The sequence below is a fragment of the Elgaria multicarinata genome, chromosome 2, assembly GCF_023053635.1.
Source record: "Elgaria multicarinata webbii isolate HBS135686 ecotype San Diego chromosome 2, rElgMul1.1.pri, whole genome shotgun sequence".
Lineage (NCBI taxonomy): Eukaryota > Metazoa > Chordata > Lepidosauria > Squamata > Anguidae > Elgaria > Elgaria multicarinata.
In genome coordinates this window covers 129,046,173-129,067,129 of record NC_086172.1, presented here as the reverse complement: position 1 = coordinate 129,067,129, position 20,957 = coordinate 129,046,173, and the positions used below count along the sequence as shown (strand labels likewise).

Here is a 20,957-nt window from a genome sequence, read left to right as displayed (position 1 = left end):
TATGCATTTATAAACTAAGCCTGAAGCTTTTGTCACTAAAGGACTTTAGCTACCGAGCAAACATAGAATCATATAATTGTGGAGTTGGAAGAGAACACAAGGATCATCTAGGCTAACTCTCTGCAATGTGCAGGAAAACCAATTAAACCATCCCTGAGAGGTAACTGTCCAGCGTCTTCTTAAAAACCTCTACATATGGAGAACCCACAACCTCCGTAGGTAGGCTGTTGTACAAATCTTACCATCAGGAAGTTTTTCCTTAAAGTCATTTGAAATCTAGGTAGCTGTAAGTTATACCCATTATTTCAGGTCCTAATTTCTGTAGCAATGGAAAATAGTTCTTTACCATCTTCCCTGTGGCGCCCTTTTATGTCCTGAACACTGCTAAGATGGCTCCCCTCAGTCTTCTTTCTCCAGACTGACCATCCCAGGTTCCTTCAGCCTGTGCTCATAGGGCATGACTGAATATAATAGTGCTGGTCCTGAACCTAGGAAGAAAGTTCAGGGCCAGCATTCCAATCCTACTTTGCTGAGGAAATATTGACTTGAACACTATATTTCTCTCACCCAATCCAGTGCACTGTCTGCAAGTGAAGATTCTAAAGCGCATTTGGGGTATATAAATGACAAGTAATATTAGTGGCTTCCCATGTATGTAATACTGGCAAATGGCATAAATGAACCATTTCTGGTAGCTTACAGTGAAGGAAAATTGGAGAAATATGTTTGGAAAGGGTTAACAGGGGAACTGAGACTGTCTCTTTTGCTGCTTCTTTCGCTCTATTGCTGTACGCAGAGCCTGAAGAATCAAATGTTCATTATTGAGGATGTTGTAGTTGGACAAATTGAACAGCTTGTTGAAATTCTTCTCTGAAAACTGCACCATGCTATTAGCATACGGAGTAAAAACAATGCTGGAAACATCGAGTTGACCATCCTCCATCTCACTAGGACTCCGTTCCACACCTATAGAGGAAAGCAGGAATTTAGCAGATTTTATTTCTCAGCAGTGGTCTAAAGATTATTGTTTTATTAGAATACTGAAAATGGGTTCAGAGAGGGAAATCTGCATTGAATAAGATAGCTCATATTTTTTAATCAAAATGTAATTCAATCATGCCTATGAACAGCAGCTGGACTATGTATGCTTTGAAAGAAGAAGAGGTTCATAAAATATAACACAAAGCCAGGGCTTCTCTCCTGATTTCACAGCAACAGTTGCTACTACTAAAGAGACAACCCACTTTTAAAACTAAATAGTGGGTTATCTCTTTGGCATCAGGGTCTATCATTACCAAAATGGCAAGTCAAGGTCTGAATAAGCATGCAGCTTTCCCACTCACTCTCTCACACATGTGCTTTCTTTCAAACCCAGCCATGGACTTAAAAATATCTTGGAATCAGGAAAGAAAATCAGCAGATGAAAAGGCTGCTAGATGCGATCAACATCGAGTGTACAAGAAACTCAGCCTGTCATAAGGCGGAGTGCAGTAGAGAATCAGATAGTTAATAAGTTAGAGACATGTTTGTATTATGTTCTTTATTTTGACTGATTAGTATCTCCTTGAAGATTCTAGGTGTGTCCCATGGACTTAAAAATATATTGGAGTCAGGAAGGAAAATCAACAGATGAAAAAGCCACACTTTCCACAGGTAAAATACTGCTCTGCTTAACTTACCGGGTGCTTTGTATTTCTGGAAGGTGTCGCATACCAGTGGGAAATACAGCAATATAGGGGCCCTTGGACTCTCTCCTTCATCAAAGAGGTAGCATTCCTTCAGATGCTTTCTGTCTTCTTCAGTCAGCACAACCTTGGGGAATGGAATATGCTGCTCTGCATAATACTTTGCAGCTAAGTCCAATGGCTAGGGCATCAAACACAAGCAAAATCAGAATGGCTTTGATTTCACAAAGGCTAGTAGACTGGGCAGGCACCGGTCAGTGATGCTTCAAGTATGAGCTTGCTTTAGGGTGAGTGTGGATGAGACATTTATGCACTAAGATGCTATAACATGGTGATAAGGAAGAAGAAGACAGTAACGATGGCCTAGGTCTAATCTCTCTGGGAGGCCCACTCTGTCTCCCAGGGCATGTCTAGGTGGGGTCATATCCCCAGGATCATCCCTGTGTGTCACATGATGCACAGGGGATCCCGGGAGCAGGGAAGGATGATCCCTCCCATGCCCCAGGATATGGCCCTACGGTTTAATTCTGGGTTTGCCCCGCGAGGAACCGGGACCCAGGCATGGGACACGGAGCTCCTCAGGAGCTCTGTGCCCATCGGGGGTGGAGTGGGAGGGTGGTTGTTGTTTTAAAAAACTTACATTTTGTGCAGGAGTGCTCCTGCGCTCTTTTCCGATTAAAAAAACAAAACAAAATGGTGGGCACATCCTCTTCCTCCCGGGACATCACGCACACGTGTAGACGAGGGGGACAATCTTGTGTTCATAAAATCACAAGATCCTAACCTTCCACGACCCTTGTCTAGACATGCCCCCAGTGACCTACATCTCTCTCTCTCTCTCTCTCTCTCTCTCTCTCTCTCTCTCTCTCTCTCTCTCTTTCTCTTTTGACACAAAGGTAGCCTGGGCCAGAAAGTAGGCCTTTCGTGTTCTACATCAATTCCTGTGTGAAGGGTTAGAGCTACATATTTGGAGAGGGGAAGAAATAGGAACCCCTAAGCAATGCTACTTACAACTCAATCCTATTTGAAATAAGCTCAGTGCCAGCTTTTTTGACATGTGTAGTTACACCAAATAGTAGTACAAATAACTCCAGGCTTTTACTATTTAGATGTGGAAAAACTAATGAAAAGACCAATGTTTATAGACAAGTTACTAAACACAATAAAGAGTCTTCTCACCAATGTCTGTGATCCTCCACTATAATTTAGATGCAAAATAATGTCAACTTTCCTCTCTGGCCTCAGAAGGGGAGGACAGCTGGTATTGATGAAAAAAGCAGTGTCTGTAAGTTCCAAGTATTCTGGGAAATCACTCAATTCATTCGGGAAGGAATCTGGTACAGAGTCTGAAAGGCAAATGGTGTATTTACATGTTCAACATTGTAAAGCAGGGGTGTAAAACCGTTGGCCCTCCAGAGGCTATTGGGCTACAACTCCCATCATCCCTGACCATTAACCCTGCTGTCTGGGGCTGCTGGGAGTTGGAGTCTAACAACATTTGAAGAGGCACAGGCTCCCTGCTTCTGTTACTAAGGAAATTCATAGATAATAAAGGCGAGGAGGATGCAAAGAATCCTGTGTTCTTGACATTTTAATGCCCCCTTCCAGTGCAGCCCTACTTTACACTTTTATATCAACTTTATAAATGCCTTCTCCCACATGGATACCTCTGACAGACTGCAGATTTTTATATTTTCATTTCTCAAGCCAACAGAAACTTTTTAAATTTCAGTTGATTTTTCTTAGGGATGGAAGAATAAAGAAAGGAGATGCCTCTCCTGGTCCAAATTATTCCACTTAAGGACATGGCTAGATGAGGGGGGTGGAGGGTGACAATCTCGTGATTTTATGATCACAAGATCGTCACCCTCGTCTACACATGGCGCATGACATCCCAGGGAGAAAAGGACATCGCGGCCAACTTTTTTTTAAAAAAAAAAATCCGAGAAGAGCTCAGGAGCGCTCCTGCGAAAAATGTAAGGATTTTTTTTTTAAAAAAAACTCCTGCTCCACCCCACCCCACCCCCGATGGTCACAGAGCTCCTGAGGAGCTCCATGCCCCATGCCTGGTTCCTCACGTTTATTCACATGGAGCTGGGATATACCAGTGTTGGTGGGCCACACATTCTGCGATCTTGGGATCATCCCAAGACCGTGGAAAAATTGGAATTAATCTGTAGGGTGATATCCCGGACCAAGGGAGGGATCTTCCCTCCCTGCTCCCGGGATGCCCTGTGCATCATGTGGACACACGGAGATGATCCCAGGGCGATCACCGGAATATCGCCCCGTCTAACCATGCCCTTCGTTTGCCTTCATACCATATCCTAACAACTTTAAGCCTGAGAAACTTGGCTGCAGCCTGCTAGAGGATGAGGAGAGGGGAAAGTTAAACACAAACTTCCCTCAGTGCATCAAAAGGACCTCCAGTCACCATGACTGGAGCAATGTAATTGTGCTACTATCCCTTCCAGCCAAACTCATGCCTTTCCCTTCCTCACCTTTTCCCCTTTGCCACTGTGGTACTTGCAAAAAGACAAGCATGAAAAGTTTTCAGAAAACATGGACCTCAGAAGAATTCAAAAGAACTTCCTTACAATCATTTATCTGCATAACGGATTCTGCCTACGCAGTGAGCAAGGGAGAAGGCGAGGAAAAGGAATCTAAGAAGGCCTGTGACGGGCTATGCAGGCTCTTGATACCAAATATAATTATGTTTGCAGTATTAACCTACCCAACCAACTGTAGCTTCTGAGATTTTACCAAATGCTCTCCTTGCAATCATGAGGACCATGAGATTCTTAAAATACTGTAATCAAATTGTGCAGAATTTCCAGCATAGACCTAATGAGGGTCTGAATAAGGCAATGAATATGTAATACAGCAATCTGTGGACATTTTTTTTCCCTTTAACATAACACCCGATGTCCTAACCTCACCCATTGTAAGCCTATTGCAATGGCTGGGAGAAAAGCATCTCTACAAAAGGTGATAGGCCTGGACTTAGTAGGGAGGTTGTCCAAGATACATTCCCTTGAGTAGGAAACCTCTGTGCACTGTACTACACATGCCAGCCTAACATAATCTTCAGGGCACTTTTCCCCTGACCACCGCTACTGGAGGAAGAGGCTGATTGAAGGTGGAACAGAAGAGAAAGGAGTAGAGGTTAATCAACTTGGCAGCAGCCATTGTAGTGGATGTTGAATGAAGAGAAAGTGGCTTGGCTTTTCTCCCAAGTTAGTGAAAAGTCTAAGGCCTTAGCTAGACCTAAGGTTTATCCTGGGATCGTCCCAGGGTCATCCCTGCCTGCTCCCAGGATATCCTGTGTGTCATTTACATGACCCCGGGATAAACCTTAGGTCTAGCTAAGGCCTAAGTTCAGACTTGTTAAAAGCTGGTTATGTTGTGTCCAATGTACACAGTTGTGATATATTTATTGGGGGAAGGTCTGAGAATAAGAGAAAAGAATCAGAGGTGAAGAAATCTGGATAAATGAGTGCTTAGTATAAACTTTAGTGTGTTACCTTTCCACATACAAAACCTCTCGTTTTCCAAGTATTTGTTATTCATATGGAGGCCTCTCTTAAAATCGTAATAATGTGAAAGCACTGGGCGCATTGTTATAACATCTCTAAGCAGTTTCGAGAGGGAACCATTGGGGATGAAGAGGCATGTTGACTGCACATATGGCTTCCTAGGCAGGCTGGGTGGAAAATTGTCTTCTGTAGAACATAAGAAAGCTTTATTTAGATAGGGTGACCATATTTTGGAAACCAAAAAGGAGGACAACATGGTCGCCCCCAAGGGGGCATGTCCAGTACCAAGGGGGCGTGCCCACCCGAACATAGCCTTGGTCACATGTCTGATTTTACAGCACACATTTAAGACAAATCTGTTCTACATAACATCTTAATGTTAAAATCACTGAAATAAAGAACAAGTGAGAGGTTCAATGTATCTGAAATTAACTTCACTCACTCCTACTTTTGTAGGTTTTGCTGTACTTTGAAGCTTTTGCTATACTCTGTGTATTACATTCTCCCCTTCCCTCAAATATCTTTTCTGACTGTATCTTCACTCATTGCAAGCTGCTGTTGTTGTTAACAGGGTTTGCTACTGGCCCCAGATCTATTTCAAATTTGGTATTGCTAAAGCTCTACCTAAAAGCTATCATGGTGCCAACCTTCAGCTCTTTGTCTTTAAAAATGACAGTTTAAAAAATAATAATTTTAAAACCTCATTTTTTAAAAAATTCCTAAAAAATCAATGGATGAATGGATCTGTTTCAAATTTGGTGTGGCTAAAGCTCTACCTAAATCCTTTCATGGTGCAAAGTTTCACCTCTTTATCTTTAAAAATGACAATTTATAAATTAATAATTTTAAAACCTCAATTTTTAAAAAAATTCCTAAAAAATCAATGGATGAACAGATCTGTTTCAAATTTGGTATGACTAAAGCCCTTCCTAAGAGCTACCATTGTGCCAAGTTTCATGTCTTTATCTTAAAAAATGACGGAGTTATAAGCATTTTTGTTAATTCCCATTAGAGCTGCTCTTTGGAAAAAAAATCCGGATTTCCCCTCCCCATCCCGGATTTGCCATCAAAAACCCGGGCAAATCTGGTCATATGGTCACCCTAATTTAGATCCATTGTTCAAATTGTTCCGACAGCAGTTCAAAATGGACACTATGGCTACCACTGATAACAACAATGAATAACGACAACAATGAACAGAAAAAAAGGTCGTTTATGGTTTTTAAGTTTTGTTAAAGGCAGTCTTTGAAGATAATTTCGAAGTGCAAAATCTGAGAATGACTGGTAGCATTGTATTGTATTGCTGGTATTTTAAAAGGTCAAATTCAAACCTGCAATCTTGCCAAATTTTAAATTTGAAAAAAACCCATATATGTTTCCAGTAAATCAGACATGTTCTTAGTCTTTCTACTGTCCTTGGGCCTTAAACTAATATTAATGATTATGCAGTTAAGGGGGAAAGTCTGTAGTACTAACTACAAATAGTTGCCTACAAGTAGTTTTGGGGGCAGGGATGAGAAGCCAAAATGATTGTGGGGGACACTGTGGTTTAGAGCCCCTTGGTGGTTGCGGCACAAGGAAAGTTGGCTCAGAAGACTACAAAATATGCCACTTCCAAGCCAATTTCCTTCTGCCTGCTTTTAGCTGCAAGATGAAGGAAAGCAAGAGGCCTGTTTCACTTCAGCCTGTCAGACTTCTAAGCCCGTGTAGCTGACAGCTGATGCCTCCATGCTGCTATCCAAAGTTCCCTGTAAGCATGAGAAATGCAGGTTGCTTACCTGTAACTGTAGTTCTTCGAGTGGTCATCTATGCATTCACACATATGGGCTTTGCGCCTGCGCAGAGACCAGACCGGAACCTACTATAGCTGAGTGGAACGTTTTTGGCGGGAACCCCTCCCCCCACGCTACCGCGCATGTCCATGGGGTTCCCGCCCTTACCTCAGTTTACAGGAGTCCGACATTGTGCCCCCATAAACATGAGTGTAAATAAGTAAAGTACATTCCACAATAAAACAGTGTCATTTATAAGTCTCACACCACCAAGTGGGGATGGTGGGTGGGTTGTGTGAATGCATAGATGACCACTCGAAGAACTACAGTTACAGGTAAGCAACCTGCATTTCTTCTTCGTGGTCTCTATGCATCACACATATGGGCGAGTAGCAAGCTGACATACCTTTGGAGGTGGGTTGGTGCATCATCTGAAGATCTCTGAAAGCACTGTCCTCCCAAATGAGCAGTCCTGCCTCGCACGGGTGTCCAAACTGTAGTGCTTGACAAACGTGGATGGAGTGGACCACGTTGCGGCTCTACAGACGTCTGCCAAGGGAACACCTCTGGTGAAGGCCACCGATGTTGAAACAGCTCTGGTGGAATGAGCCGTCACAGGTTTCACTAACTCTAATTTAGAAATAGAGTAGGCTAATTCTATTGTCTCCACTATCCAGCGTGACAACCGCTGGCAAGAGACAGGGAGTCCCTTAGAAGGCTCACCATAACAAATAAACAATTGCTTTGTTTTCCTTAAAGTCTCTGTTCTGTCTTTGTAAAAAGCAAGAGCCCTTCTTACATCTAGAGTGTGCAAGGAAGACTCAAGAGGTGTAGTTGGATTAGGGAAGAAGGCAGGTAAAGTAATATGTTGGGACAGATGAAAAGTAGACACTACCTTAGGTAGGAAGGCTGGATCTGTGCGTAGCACAACCTTATCCTTATGAAAGATAGTGTATGGGACATCTATCCTAAGAGCTCTAAGCTCACTTGCCCGTCTTGCCGATGTAATGGCTACTAGAAAGACAGTCTTTAAAGTAAGTAGCCTAAGGTCTGTCGACGCCATAGGCTCGAAGGGTTTGCGTGTCAGTGCTTGCAGCACAACTGACAGGCTCCATGGAGGTACAATACTTTTCACAGTTGGTATTGTGTTCTTAAGCCCTTTCAAAAATTTCTTAGTTGTTGGGTGGGTAAAGGGTGTAAATCCATCTATGCCTTGGTGAAAAGATGTAATTGCAGCTAGGTGCACTCTGATGGATGTAAGCTTAAGTCCCTGCTGAAAAAGCATCAGTAAATAATTGAGGATAAAGGCTAAGTGGCAAGATTCTGGTGTTTGATCTTGTTCTGAAGCAAAGTTCCGAAATCTTTGCCACTTTGCTGCATAAGTTTTCCTTGTGGAAGGCTTTAGTGCTGCCAATATAATGTGGTCCACAGTCAAAGTTCTAGCTCCAGAGGAGGAGTGGTTGTTATCCTCCATGCAGTCATCTTGAGGGTCGACAGATCTGCGTGTCGAACCCTGCCCTGGTGTCGAGACAGTAGCTTCGGTGTCGACGGGAGCCTGATGTAATCCCCTCTCGATAGCCGAAGGGCGTGAGCGAACCACGTCTGTCGAGGCCACCACGGAGTGATGAGGATGCAATTGGAGTTGTCCATCTGGATCTTGGCTATCACCCTTGTCAATAGTGGGAAGGGAGGAAACATGTACAGGAGATTTCCTCTCCAAGTCCTGGTGAAGGCGTCTCCTAAAGATTGCTCTCCTCTTCCTGCCCTGCTGCAATACTTGGCACAAATTGCGTTGTCTTCGGTAGCGAAGACATCGACAACAGGACGGCCCCAGTACCGAAAAAGGCTCTCCCGCACTTCGACATCGAGCTCCCACTCGTGGTCGACATGGAAGGACCTGCTGAGAGAGTCCGCAACGACGTTTTCCTTGCCGGCTACATGGATCGCAGTCAGGTAAGTCCTTCTCTTTATGCACCAGTTCCATATTCTGAGTGCAGAACGGTTCAGGGGGTGTGATCTTGTTCCACCCTGTCTGTTGATGTATGCCACCACTGTAGTATTGTCCGTTGCGATCAAGACATTTCGGCCCTCGATCATCTGTGCAAATGCTTTTACTGCATTCTCTACTGCCAGGAGTTCGAGATGGTTGATGTGATACTCCCTCTGTGATCGAGGCCAACGACCCTGAGAGGTTAAAGAGCTGCAATGGGCTCCCCATCCTTCTAAAGATGCATCCGTCGTGATCGTTACCGAAGGCGCGTCTTGTTGGAATGGAACGCCTTCGAGAAGAGTCGACATCGAGAACCACCATTTCAGGGATGCCTTCACTTGCTTCGGTATCGAAAGGTAAGTCCGTCGAGCATTGTGCCTGAGATCGAAAGTCCTCAAAAACCAGGCCTGCAATATCCTCATTCTGAGTCTTGCAAATTTTATGACTGCCGTAGTAGCTGCCATCAAACCTAATAGTCTCTGAACTGTCCATGCCGAAACCTTTCGGCGGCTCTCGGCATCGATGGCTAACTGCTGTAAGGTATTCGCCCTGGTTGACGGTAAGTATGCCCTCCCGTCTCGAGAGGATAGGGTTACCCCTATGAAATCCAATTTCTGCTGTGGCGTCAAAATGGACTTTTCGTGGTTGACCCACAGCCCCAATGAGTCCAACAGGTTGAGGGTGGTTAGTATGTCTGACTGGAGCGCCTCGCTGCTGTCCGCTACGAGGAGCCAATCGTCCAGGTATGGATAAATGTAAATGCCTTTCTGCCTTAGGTGGGCGCATACCACCGCCATGACCTTCGTGAAGACTCTCGGTGCCATGGCCAACCCGAACGGAAGAACGGTGAACTGGTACTGGGATGCACCGATCGAAAACCGCAGGTAAGCTTGATGCGACTTCCTGATGGAAATATGGAAGTACGCATCCTTCAGATCCACCACTGCGAACCAAACTCCTTTTTGTAGAAGCTGCAGAATAGAAGTAACCGTTGTCATACGGAACTTCCTCGGGGTGATGTACTTGTTCAGTTGTCTTAAGTCCATGATCGGTCGAAGACCTCCGTCTTTCTTCGGGACCGTGAAGTAACGGGAGAAAAATCCCTGATTGAGTTCCTCTGCCGGTACGGGAGAGATGGCTCCCTTCGATAGTAAGGTCTGTACCTCGAGCAGCAGAGGAGGGGATGGAGCCGTTACTTTCACGCCGGAAAAAGGAGGAAGGGCATCGAGCTCGATGGCATAGCCCGAGTTGATGATAGTGAGCACCCAGGAGTCTGTTGTAATTGACTCCCATTGATGGTACTGGGGTGCTAAGCGGTTCGCAAAAGGGAGTGGATCTGGAGCTAAGGAGTCAAACCCGCTGTTTCTTGCTGAAGTCGGGTTGCCTCTTGTCTTGCTGGTATCTGCCCTGGTAAGGCCTCTTCCTCTGCAGCTGTTGTTGTTGCTGCCGAGGTTGAGGCTGGTATTGGGGCCGATGCTGCTGCTGCTGCATCGGAGGTCTCCATTTTCTAGAACGGTATTGAGGTTGCGAGGGAAAAGTAAACCCCATCTTTTTAGCAGTCGTCCGAGCTTTATAGATGGAGTCCAGCGTGTCATCGGTCTTGCTGTTAAATAGACCTTCTCCATCAAACGGCATATTTTCTATCCTGGCCTTAGTCTCGTTGGTCAGATTTGAGGATCTAAGCCAGGCATGCCTCCTTAACGATATAGCCGCCATCATCGATTTTGAATGGCAGTCCACCTGGTGTCGAGCGGTGGACAACTGCTGACGTGCTATACCCGTTGCCTCATTTTGAAGAACTCTTGCCACCTCTCTCTTATCCTCTGGGAGGTGATCACACAGATTACCAATCTTCTCCCAAAGAAAAAGTTGATAACGGGCCATAGTTGCTTCATAGGCTGATGCTCTGATGCCCAAGGAGGATGACGAGTAGACTCTTCTGCCAGTAATGTCCAGCTTCCTTCCCTCTCTGTCCACTGGAGCAGAATGTGCTTTCTGAGACTGGCCCTGTGCTGACTCAACTACTATTGAGTTCGGCTTAGGGTGCTGAACTAAAAATTGTGCACCCTCTTCCTGCACTTTATACAGAGTCTCTAGACGTTTTGATGTTGCCTGTGTCGACGTCGGTGTCTTCCAAGTCAACTGCGCTGCCTGCTTTAGCGCATGAGGGAGGGGAATTGCTATCCTCTGGTTTGTGGTAGTCTGAAACACATCATAGATGCGATCTACTACCGTCTCATTAGCCTCCTGAGTCTCTATCCCCAATGCTCTAGACATTCGCAGGATATGGTCCGAGAATCTAACCATGTCGTCTGATGGGGAGGAAGGGTCCTTATCTTGGACCTCATCCTCCGGTGATGGAAATGAAGGAGCGGCCGACACACCCGATTCCGAGTCCGAAGGATAGTTTTCCTCCGGTGACGTAACTGTGACTAGATGTAAGTCATCAGTCGAAACCGCAGGAACAGCCGACGCCGATGGCTGTCTATGAGGCGTCGATACCGTGGCTCTTTGAGGCGCCGGTGATGGGAAACGGCACACCCTAGTTGTAGGCGGGGGAAGCGCATAGTAATCCTCCCGCGAATACTGCTGTTCCTGGAAATATCTTTGGGGGCGATATCCTTCCCATTGGTAATCGTCATCCCTCGTTTGAGGTTCAGAGTAGCGAGAGGCTGCCTCCCAATCACGGCGTGGTGTTAGCCTTGGAGATGGCAACAATGGAATTTCTCGCGGTCGAGGGGGCTGGTGAGAAGACGCTGCCGACATCGAATCCCTCAGTTCGCCCTCTGAAAGGCTAGGCGGACGAGTCGGTACTGCTGGTAACGAGTGTGGCCTCGATACCGAGGGTGGTCTCGATATCGAAGCGGCAGATACCGAAGGTGGTCTCGATACCGAGGTAGTGGGAGCAGCGGGTGGAGTGGATTGACTCCTGACCCGCTCTATAGGACGAGGTGACGCTAAGGAAGTTTTCTCCGCGTCCCTCTTTCTCTTCTTTTTCTTCTTCTTCTCAGTATCAGAAGAAGATATCGGAGTTCTGGCTTTTTTAAAGTCCTTTTTAGCCTTTGAACTCGAGAAAGACCGACCAGGCGTGAGGGGTATCTCAGCCCTATGAGCTCTGGTCTGCACTTCAGTGCTTTGGTCTGATGATTTGTCCGGTGCGGTCTTAGTAAGTGCCGTCTTATGAGTCACGGACTTATGAGCCGCAGTCTTCTCCATTGTCGGGGCGTCAGCGGCCTTGAGAGCCTTCTCCCAAAGAACCGAGCGGAGTCGGTCTGCTCGATGTTTCCTGGTCTGTTTTGTAAAGGCCATACAATGATGGCAGGTCTCGACAACGTGCCCTTCACCTAAGCACAATATGCAAAGGGAGTGTCCGTCCGATGGAGGGAGCTTAGCCCCGCACTTTACGCACTTTCTAAACGGTGCTTTTAGTGCCATACAGGCCTCAAGCGACGAAGTCGCTGAGGAAAATCTAAACTACAAAAAACTATTTTTTTATATATATATAGGATAGATAAAGGAGAAGAAACGCCGAAGCGAGAAAAAGAAAACGAGAAAGAAGAGAAAGAATTAGAGTAAAGAATATATTTTTAAGACACAAACGCTAAGAGGTTGGTTCTATGGTCTATGCACGATGGCGGACGACGAAGAACTGAGGTAAGGGCGGGAACCCCATGGACATGCGCGGTAGCGTGGGGGGAGGGGTTCCCGCCAAAAACGTTCCACTCAGCTATAGTAGGTTCCGGTCTGGTCTCTGCGCAGGCGCAAAGCCCATATGTGTGATGCATAGAGACCACGAAGAAGAATACTGAATATACAAATTCACACCTCCCATAATGCAATGGATTGAGGACTTAATAACGTTATCAACTTTTGAACATGTGTTATGTAGACACAACTTGCAAGTGGATAAATACATGGATATCTGGTCTGCTTTTCTTGTAATAACTCCCCCCCTTTTTTTTAATGAATGGCATACATGATGGAAATTGATGATAATCCTATATATGTACTCTATGTTTGTTTGTTTGTTTTCATTTTCACAATGTTCTTTTCTGTTCTATTTTGTTAATATTCACAATAATAAAAATAGCTTTGGTGTGTTGGGAGAGTGCATTCTCCCTCTCCTAGAACCTCCTGTGGCCACACCATCCCCTGCTGTGGTTGGAAGTGGCTGTGCAGCCAGATTCTCAATGACCCTGTTCAGACGACACGCTAAGCCACAGTGGTTAAGCATGTTGATCTAAACATTATGGCTTAGTGTGTTGAGTAAACCATTCCTAACGATGGTTGGCTACATAACCAGATTGCCAGGTAGGAATTGGGATGGAGAAGGGAAGATCTGGTAATATTTTGTACCTTGTGTAATGGATTTTATTAATTTTTAATTTTTTTGGGACCTACCCAGAGAACTTCAGCTATGGGTCTGTATAGAAATGTAAGAAATAAAATGAAATGAAGGCAAGACAAGGCACCTTTACAGTTTTCCCAAGCTTTCCGTTTCAAACTAATTAACCAGAAAGCAAATCATCCAGAATTCTCAGCAAAGGTGAACTTTTCCAAGGTAAATTAACCAAAGGAGAAGCAATGTTCTACTGACCTATATCAACCACTCTGTCTCTCGTCCATCTGTGCCAGAAGTCCTCTGAACAGTTTGATAAATATAAGGCATCTAGCACACTCTGGGAAAATATGTTACTCCACATGCCTGGCAAGCACACAAAAAATTAACAAAGACTCATTTATATCAGTTTTTCAAAGCATTTAAAACCAACATTAATGTAATGTCCAACCATATGACAAGGAGAGTCTTGTAATTTTTTTTAAGTATCACTTTGAAATTAAAATCATGGTAACAAGAAATTTACTTTGTTCTTCTCATGACCATCCCAAAGGCATGAAAGTTGGAAGTGTAGTAGCAATCTTACCAGATGGGTGTAAGGAGTCAATTTCAAATTGCATGTAACTAAAGCAATATAGACTTTTTGTTTGTATCTTTGTATGTTTAGATTAAGTCACCTTGCAAGAAAGAGAGCCGGGATTCAGGGATCTTCTTCATCAAGCGGCCCATGTAGAATTCACTTCCAAAATCTTCTGCCTTAACAAAAGCTCCATATTTCAAGAAGCCAACTTCATAAGGTGTGAATTCAAGCCACTCTGCAAATAGCCACATGAAAAGCAATGAAAATCATCTTGAAAATGTAATAAACTAAGCTAAACTTGATTGGAGGCTCTTGTATGAACTGCAGTATTGTTGTTTAGTGGATAGTGTTAAGGCTCAACTAGAGATACTTAAGGTGAAATTGCAAGTGTGCAAATCACATACTGGACAGAGCATGTAGCTCATTCAGGACCTTTCCAGATCAAATTATATTGCAATGGATGTAGTCATTACTCATTTATTTGACAAGAGCCAAAAACTTTGAAATAAACTTCTGATCTTGAAAAAGGTACAGAAATTATCCCTCTTTCTCTCTCTTTCAGAAATGTTAATATCTATCTGTTTATCTATCTACCCATCCAATACAGAAAGCTCTCCCTCCCACCCACCCCATTCAGGTATTCTGAACCTGAATAGGGCAAACATATAAAGAGAAAGAGCACTCCAGCCCCACTCCTCTCCCTAATTGCATCTTTGCCCTCTATTCACGGGGGGGGGGGACAGTCTAAAGAGGAGAGACCCCTGTACCCATGGAGACTCTGCACGTGAGCCAGAATGCTGAAACATCTGCCAGAACACATAAATAGGGCATCTCTGTCTGTCTGTCTGTCTGTCTGTCTCCATCTGTGATTCTTCATCTTACAGTACGTTTAGCATTTTAGAAATACACATTTGTATTTGTAGAAAATGTCAACTAAATGTCTCGTCCTGGGCCATCTGGCACCCAGCCATGGACTCATATAATCTGTATCTTTGAAGACTGTATCTTACCTTTAAAGTCTAGAGTGCTGTATCTTTCTCTGACATTAAGAGCAAGGTAAATGGGAAGAGGGTTTTGACCCAGATTCACGGCCCGTCGTTGATCTGAGAGCTTGTGGGGATCTGGCTATTTACAGAAGAGGAACAATAAACAGAAAAGCAAAAGAGTCATGAAGAGATTTCAGAAATAGACTGTCATGCATTAGGACGCCTCATTTTATCATTTTCTCTTGATTGTTAGATGGTCCAGGTTCCAGCAAATGCCAATTTTCAGAATAACCTCATTTTTCTATATTTAGAAATATCTCACATTGCACTGGGGCTGAAAAGTACATTTCTGTTAGATTTCCATGAAAGATAAATGCACATTTTAATAAATGTGCACTTATCCTGACATAAAGCATATTGTATAGTTGCATTCAACATTTAGTTTTTATTACTTTAAATTAAAAGGCACATGTTGGCAAAATCTTATTAAGATATAGTGCAACCCCTTTTATTGTACCGAGAGATAGAATTGTCTAGGAGATGATGTCCCAAATGCTCATATAATCAGAAATTCAGGGGGGAAAGTGTAGTTAATGTGGAATTGTAGGTCCCCATGGGACACTGGTTAATAAAGTTTCAGAGGCTCCCTTACACCATTTATGCTCAGATATATTTCTTGTGTGGATGATTTATTATTACAGTGGAACTACACATAATTGTTGTGTGCAAGTTTCAACTGATATGTTGTTATAGACATTTAGTGGTGCTCTGTGGCTTCCACTAAAATGAGATGCAGCTTCTTATTCCCATATGACACAGAACCCGAAAGATCACTTCATGGTGGCAATGCAATGCCCAGAACTTACTACATCAGTATCCCAGCACTTGCACTGACTTCCTATTGTCTTGTGGACAAAATTCAAGACAAGCTTGACTTTAAAATCCCCAAATAATCTGAATCAAATATGCCTAAGAGCCTGCCACATCCATTATATCCAAACATATTTTCTAAGATAGATTGACTGTAGTTGTTGTTATTATTATTATTATTATTATTATTATTATTATTATTATTCCATTTTTGGTATTTTTTGTGAAGAATTTACATGCTGGCTTTCTAAACAGAAGTTTTCCAAGGCAACCAATAGCATAAGAAAGACTTTAAAATCAATCTATTAAAATTGTTAAACTAAAATAGCAATGTTTTAGCTAAATCTTGTCGATTTTTCCTGTATAATATTGCCAGGATTCGATCATTTTTGTCTGTCTCTTCTACCAAGACGCTTGTTCATGCACTGGTTATTTCACGGTTGGACTACTGCAACCTTCTTCTCACTGGCCTTCCTTCTTCTCACATCAGTCCGTTGGTTTCTGTTCACCACTCTGCCGCAAAGATCATCTTCTTGGCTCGCCGCTCCGACCATGTCACTCCGCTTCTGAAATCTCTTCATTGGCTTCCAGTTCACTTCAGAATCCAATATAAACTTCTCCTGTTAACCTTCAAAGCTTTTCACGGTCTAGCTCCTTCCTATCTCTCCTCTCTCATCTCACACTATTGCCCCGCTCGTGCTCTTCGCTCCTCTGATGCCATGTTTCTCGCCTGCCCAAGGGCCTCTACTTCCCTTGCTCGGCTTCGTCCATTTTCGTCTGCTGCCCCTTACACCTGGAACGCTCTTCCAGAACATTTGAGAAATACAAGTTCAACCGCAGCTTTTAAAGCTCAACTAAAAACTTTTCTTTTTCCTAAAGCTTTTAAAACTTGATGTTGTGCAGACTTCTACTGTTACTTTCTACTGTTAGTTTTTCCCTACCCTGTGCCTGCTTACCCTACCCTGTACCTGTTTGCATTCTCTTCCCCTCCTTATTGTTTTACTATGATTTTATTAGATTGTAAGCCTATGCGGCAGGGTCTTGCTATTTACTGTTTTACTCTGTACAGCACCATGTACATTGATGGTGCTATATAAAATAATAATAATAATAATAATAATAATAATAATAATAATAATAATAATAATAATAATAATGTAAAACTATTCCTATATCGGACCAGTGAATCAGTAGTACAATTTAAAAGAAAGAGCAGCCCAGCATTTTTGAACAAAGCCAGATTGAAATAAAAGGTCTTTTAGGCCTGCTTAAAAATGAAAGGAGCCAGATATATGTCTAGGGTGACCAACTGTCAGGATTTCCCCGGATTTGTCCTGGTTTTTGTTCTTTCCATGGTGTCAGGGGGGATTTTCTATAATTTTCAATAATGTCCTGGAATGACACACGTTCCCCTTTAAGGCTGCCATTAGCATGGCAGGAGGGAATGACATGCTTTCTTGAGGCACATCATTCCCCCACCCCGAGCTCCAATTGAGGTCTTAAAGGGGAAAGTGGGTCATTCGTGGACATTATAGAAAAGGCCCCAATTGGAGTGGATGGTGGTGGTGCAGAATGAAATCCTTTCCCCTCCTCCACTCCAATCGGGTTCTTTAAGGTGGCGGGGGAATAACGTACTTTCTGCAGGACTCAGAAAGCGGTTTCCCCACACACACACTAGGTGTCCTCTTTTTTGGTTTCCCAAATATGGTCACCCTATATATGTCTATTTGGAGAGAGTTCCTCAAATGTAGGACCACAACTGAAAAGGCCCTGTCTCTTATGTTTGCCAATCTATTGACCTTAACATTGAGGCCTGTGAGCAGAGCAGAATCTGCACTACTGCTTTAAAACAGTTTTTAACAGTAGTGATAACTGTTGGGGCCCAGGACAAACTCCATATACAATTTTCAAACCGTTTTCAAAGTGTCATATCCCACTTGGTGTAGATCTGGCTCAGGACCTCTGTGGCTGATCTTAAGGCCCAGGCAGGTTTATATGGCATGTAGGCTATCAGAGTAGTTTACAATTATGAGGCAGTGCTCAACCTTCATTAAGTTCTGACTTTATAATATCTAGCTTTTTTGTATACTAACAAAAATGTTGATCTACAAAAATGTTAATAGGAAGGCCTTGTACAGAACAGCCAACCACAAATATATAACTTTTTTTCCCCTTCAAGAGTCACCAAGCACGGATTTCTTGTCTAAGAGACAAAAACATTTCTAATTGTGCAATGGATGTTCTGTTGAGTTAGTATGGTGCTATGGCTACAGTGCTGGGTTTGGATGATGGGATATAGCTTGAAGTCCATGCACAGCTATGAAGCTCTCTGGTTGGTTTTAAGGATGTTATCTCAGCCCTGTTCTCTCCCAGCCAAACCTATTTACATTTATAGTACACTTGTCGTGCCAAGCTGGGGTGAAAACAAACAAAGAAACATATTAATTTTTGTGTATTCACCTGTCCCCCACCATTCTTTCAAGGAGTTTAGAGTGGAAATTATTATTATTATTATTATTATTATTATTATTATTATTATTATCATTAATATTATTATTTCTTATCTGCCTCTCCCTCTGGATCATGGCAGGGAATAACATTAAATACATAAAACTAGTTAAAAGAGCATATAAAATCAATACAATATTAAAATAACAATCACAACATCTTAAAATTCTTAGGTTTAAAATTCATCTGGGTAGGCCTGCCGGAAGAGACTAGTCTTTACAGCTGTCTTAAACTCGGAGAGTGTGTTAAGTTGATGAATCTCCTCTGGCAGGCCATTCCACAATCGGGGCAGCAGAAGAAAAGGTCCTCTGGGTAACAGTTGTCTGTAGGTTAGGTGAGAGACTATAATTCCACTCTATCCTCCTTGAAAGAATGCCGGGGCACAGGTGAATGCACAAACAAATAATATTTTAGCTGTTAGTTTCCACCCTAACTTGACATGACAGATGTAAATTAAAGAAACAGTAGTAAACATTTTCCCCCTCTCAGTTTACTTTATTCCACATTTTTTTCCATAATCTGGATCACATTATGTTCAGGTTTGTTTGTTTTTGAAGAAAAAAGATATAAATACAATACCTCATCATGAAACATGGATTCAAGAATGAGTCCCCAGAGATCTGTAAATGCTAGCTTGTGGCCCTCAAGATGCCTCTGCCATATTTCCTTTTCATAGTATTTTAAGCGCTCCCCAGTAAAACAGCACAGTTTATTTTTGATCACATGTTTACGAGCATCGCTGACTGCCCCTTCCAGATCCTTCTGTGACCAATCTGGATCTTCATATAAATTTATCATAGGCCTAGGAAAAGGAATTTCAAAAGCTAAAATTTGAATTTGAATTGGCCAGGAACTTTGGGCAAAAAACTAAAGCCACTTAAAAGTGCCAACTTATCACTATGTTCATACAACCGCTTGATGAGCCAGGTGTGTCCTATCAAGTTCTCAGGAGAGTTTTACCTCAGATCCACACTTCTTACAAAGACCCAAGGAAGCAAAAGGGGAGGCTGAGGGTAAAATTCTCACCACTTTACAGAATACGTGTCTGAACTACTTTCAGATAAAAGAAGCCAGCTTTCTTTAGCGTTCTCTGCTCGGCTCAAATGAGTTTGTAAACCTGATGCAAACTTCAATTAAAAGAGAGAGAGAGAGAGAGAGAGAGAGAGAGAGAGATTCCTAAGTGATATATGATGTTCCCTCATTAGTAAAAACAAACAAAAAACATAAAAGCCGTTGATGGTCATACGAGCAAACCTGTTGCACTGTATTTCATTTCAATTAATTCTCAGCATCCAGCACCGTTTCCCATACATGTATGTTTCCTTTTTCTAGAACTGCAGACTCAATTTGTTTTTTATATTTTCCTAATCATGTTGAAAGCAATTGCACTCCATTAATAAATCAACTAGTACATTCATTCATTACAAATAAATAATGTTGATTAATTAATTATTTTAATGCTGCATGCCAAACAGGGGCAGTTAGAGTTGAGGGGTGCACACTTTAAATAAATGCTTACATAAAAGGGCCCAATTCAGTATCAGAGGCATGGAGGGGGGGTGATTTTCATCTGGAGCACAGAGTGTGCGGAGAGGGGGTGGTTCATGCTTCCCCCCATGAAAACCTCACCGCAACCCCCACAATGATGCTTAGAGAAACAGCTTCTACTGGGAACAATGCCCTGCTCTGTTTATGTTCTCCTTACCATGTTGTGCCAGATAAACCAGTGATGTATGAAATACAGTCAAGGAGGTTCAGCTTCTTGAGACCGAATAGACTACCATACATAGCTATCATTGATCTTACTCCACCTGCTGTTGTCATCGCAGCCACGACCGGAATCTGAACAAGCAAAGGAACACAGTTCAAGACTAATTATTTGCACATTTCTTGAAATGTGCAAATAACCAGTACTGGGGGGTTTTCTGAACTTTGTTCTTTTAAAATTTGTCTTTTCAATAAACTATTTTTTATTCTTTCATTCTACTTGTTGTTCACCGCTCTGAAATCTTTTGGATGGGGAATAGTATATCAATATTGTAAGTAAATAAATACGTTGTTGTTGTTGTTGTAAACCACTTCAGGAACTAAGATTAAGAATAAGGTTATAAATATCTTAAACAAAGAAATCCCTGTTTTGTTAGCTGGTTAGAGGGATGGGGGGTGGTCAGATTCAGAAAGACAAGTATGTATAAATATATTCTATCAACTATACTCTGGCTGAATATTTTAAGTACAGGCCACACGTCAGAGATGTAATTCATGCAGGGCTGGCACAAAACATTTTGCTGCTTGAGATGGAACAGCAAATGGTATCCCCCATCCCGAGTCAAAAGGCACAGTACCCAAATCTCAGCATCTGAGACAGAAAAGCCCACAACCACATTTCCCTGTGAGTAAAAGTGCAATGATAATAGTATAATAAGTTCTTGTATTCTACTGTTAAAAGTTTTGTTTATCTGTTATGTGGAAACATAATGGAAAAACAAAACAAAACCCAGTTCACTATCCTTCTAAGAACTTGTTCCCAAAAATTCTTCTGAAAAATCTTCTTCCCAAAATCAACTGTCTGAGGCAAGCAGGTCTCTCTCTGCCCAATGGTAGGGCAGGTCTTGTGGAGTTCACATCTTTGAGTGAAAAATTGTGTGGGAGGACCCTAGACAATTGCTTGTGGGGAGATTCAAATGTTTT

General features: G+C 42.8%; 2 protein-coding genes across 2 annotated transcripts in view; both read right to left on the bottom strand.

The window, feature by feature from the left end:
* The window catches only part of LOC134393424 (cytosolic phospholipase A2 epsilon-like), a 101,611-nt gene that overhangs the window by 80,573 nt on the left and 81 nt on the right, over positions 1-20,957 (bottom strand). Inside the window, exon 2 of the mRNA XM_063118451.1 lies at positions 20,851-20,893. Within this exon, the coding sequence (XP_062974521.1) occupies positions 20,851-20,893 (43 nt within the window). The remainder of the gene's footprint in view (positions 1-20,850; positions 20,894-20,957) is intronic.
* Positions 579-19,285, bottom strand: LOC134392918 (cytosolic phospholipase A2 epsilon-like). The gene is made up of 9 exons (XM_063117679.1): positions 18,846-19,285; positions 14,913-15,027; positions 14,000-14,137; positions 13,581-13,688; positions 12,110-12,123; positions 5,210-5,375; positions 2,865-3,031; positions 1,680-1,866; positions 579-966 (listed from the first exon to the last, which is right to left on the bottom strand). Exons 1-9 carry the CDS (start codon positions 19,062-19,064, stop codon positions 737-739), a joined length of 1,344 nt encoding a protein of 447 aa, XP_062973749.1. The 5' UTR covers positions 19,065-19,285; the 3' UTR covers positions 579-736.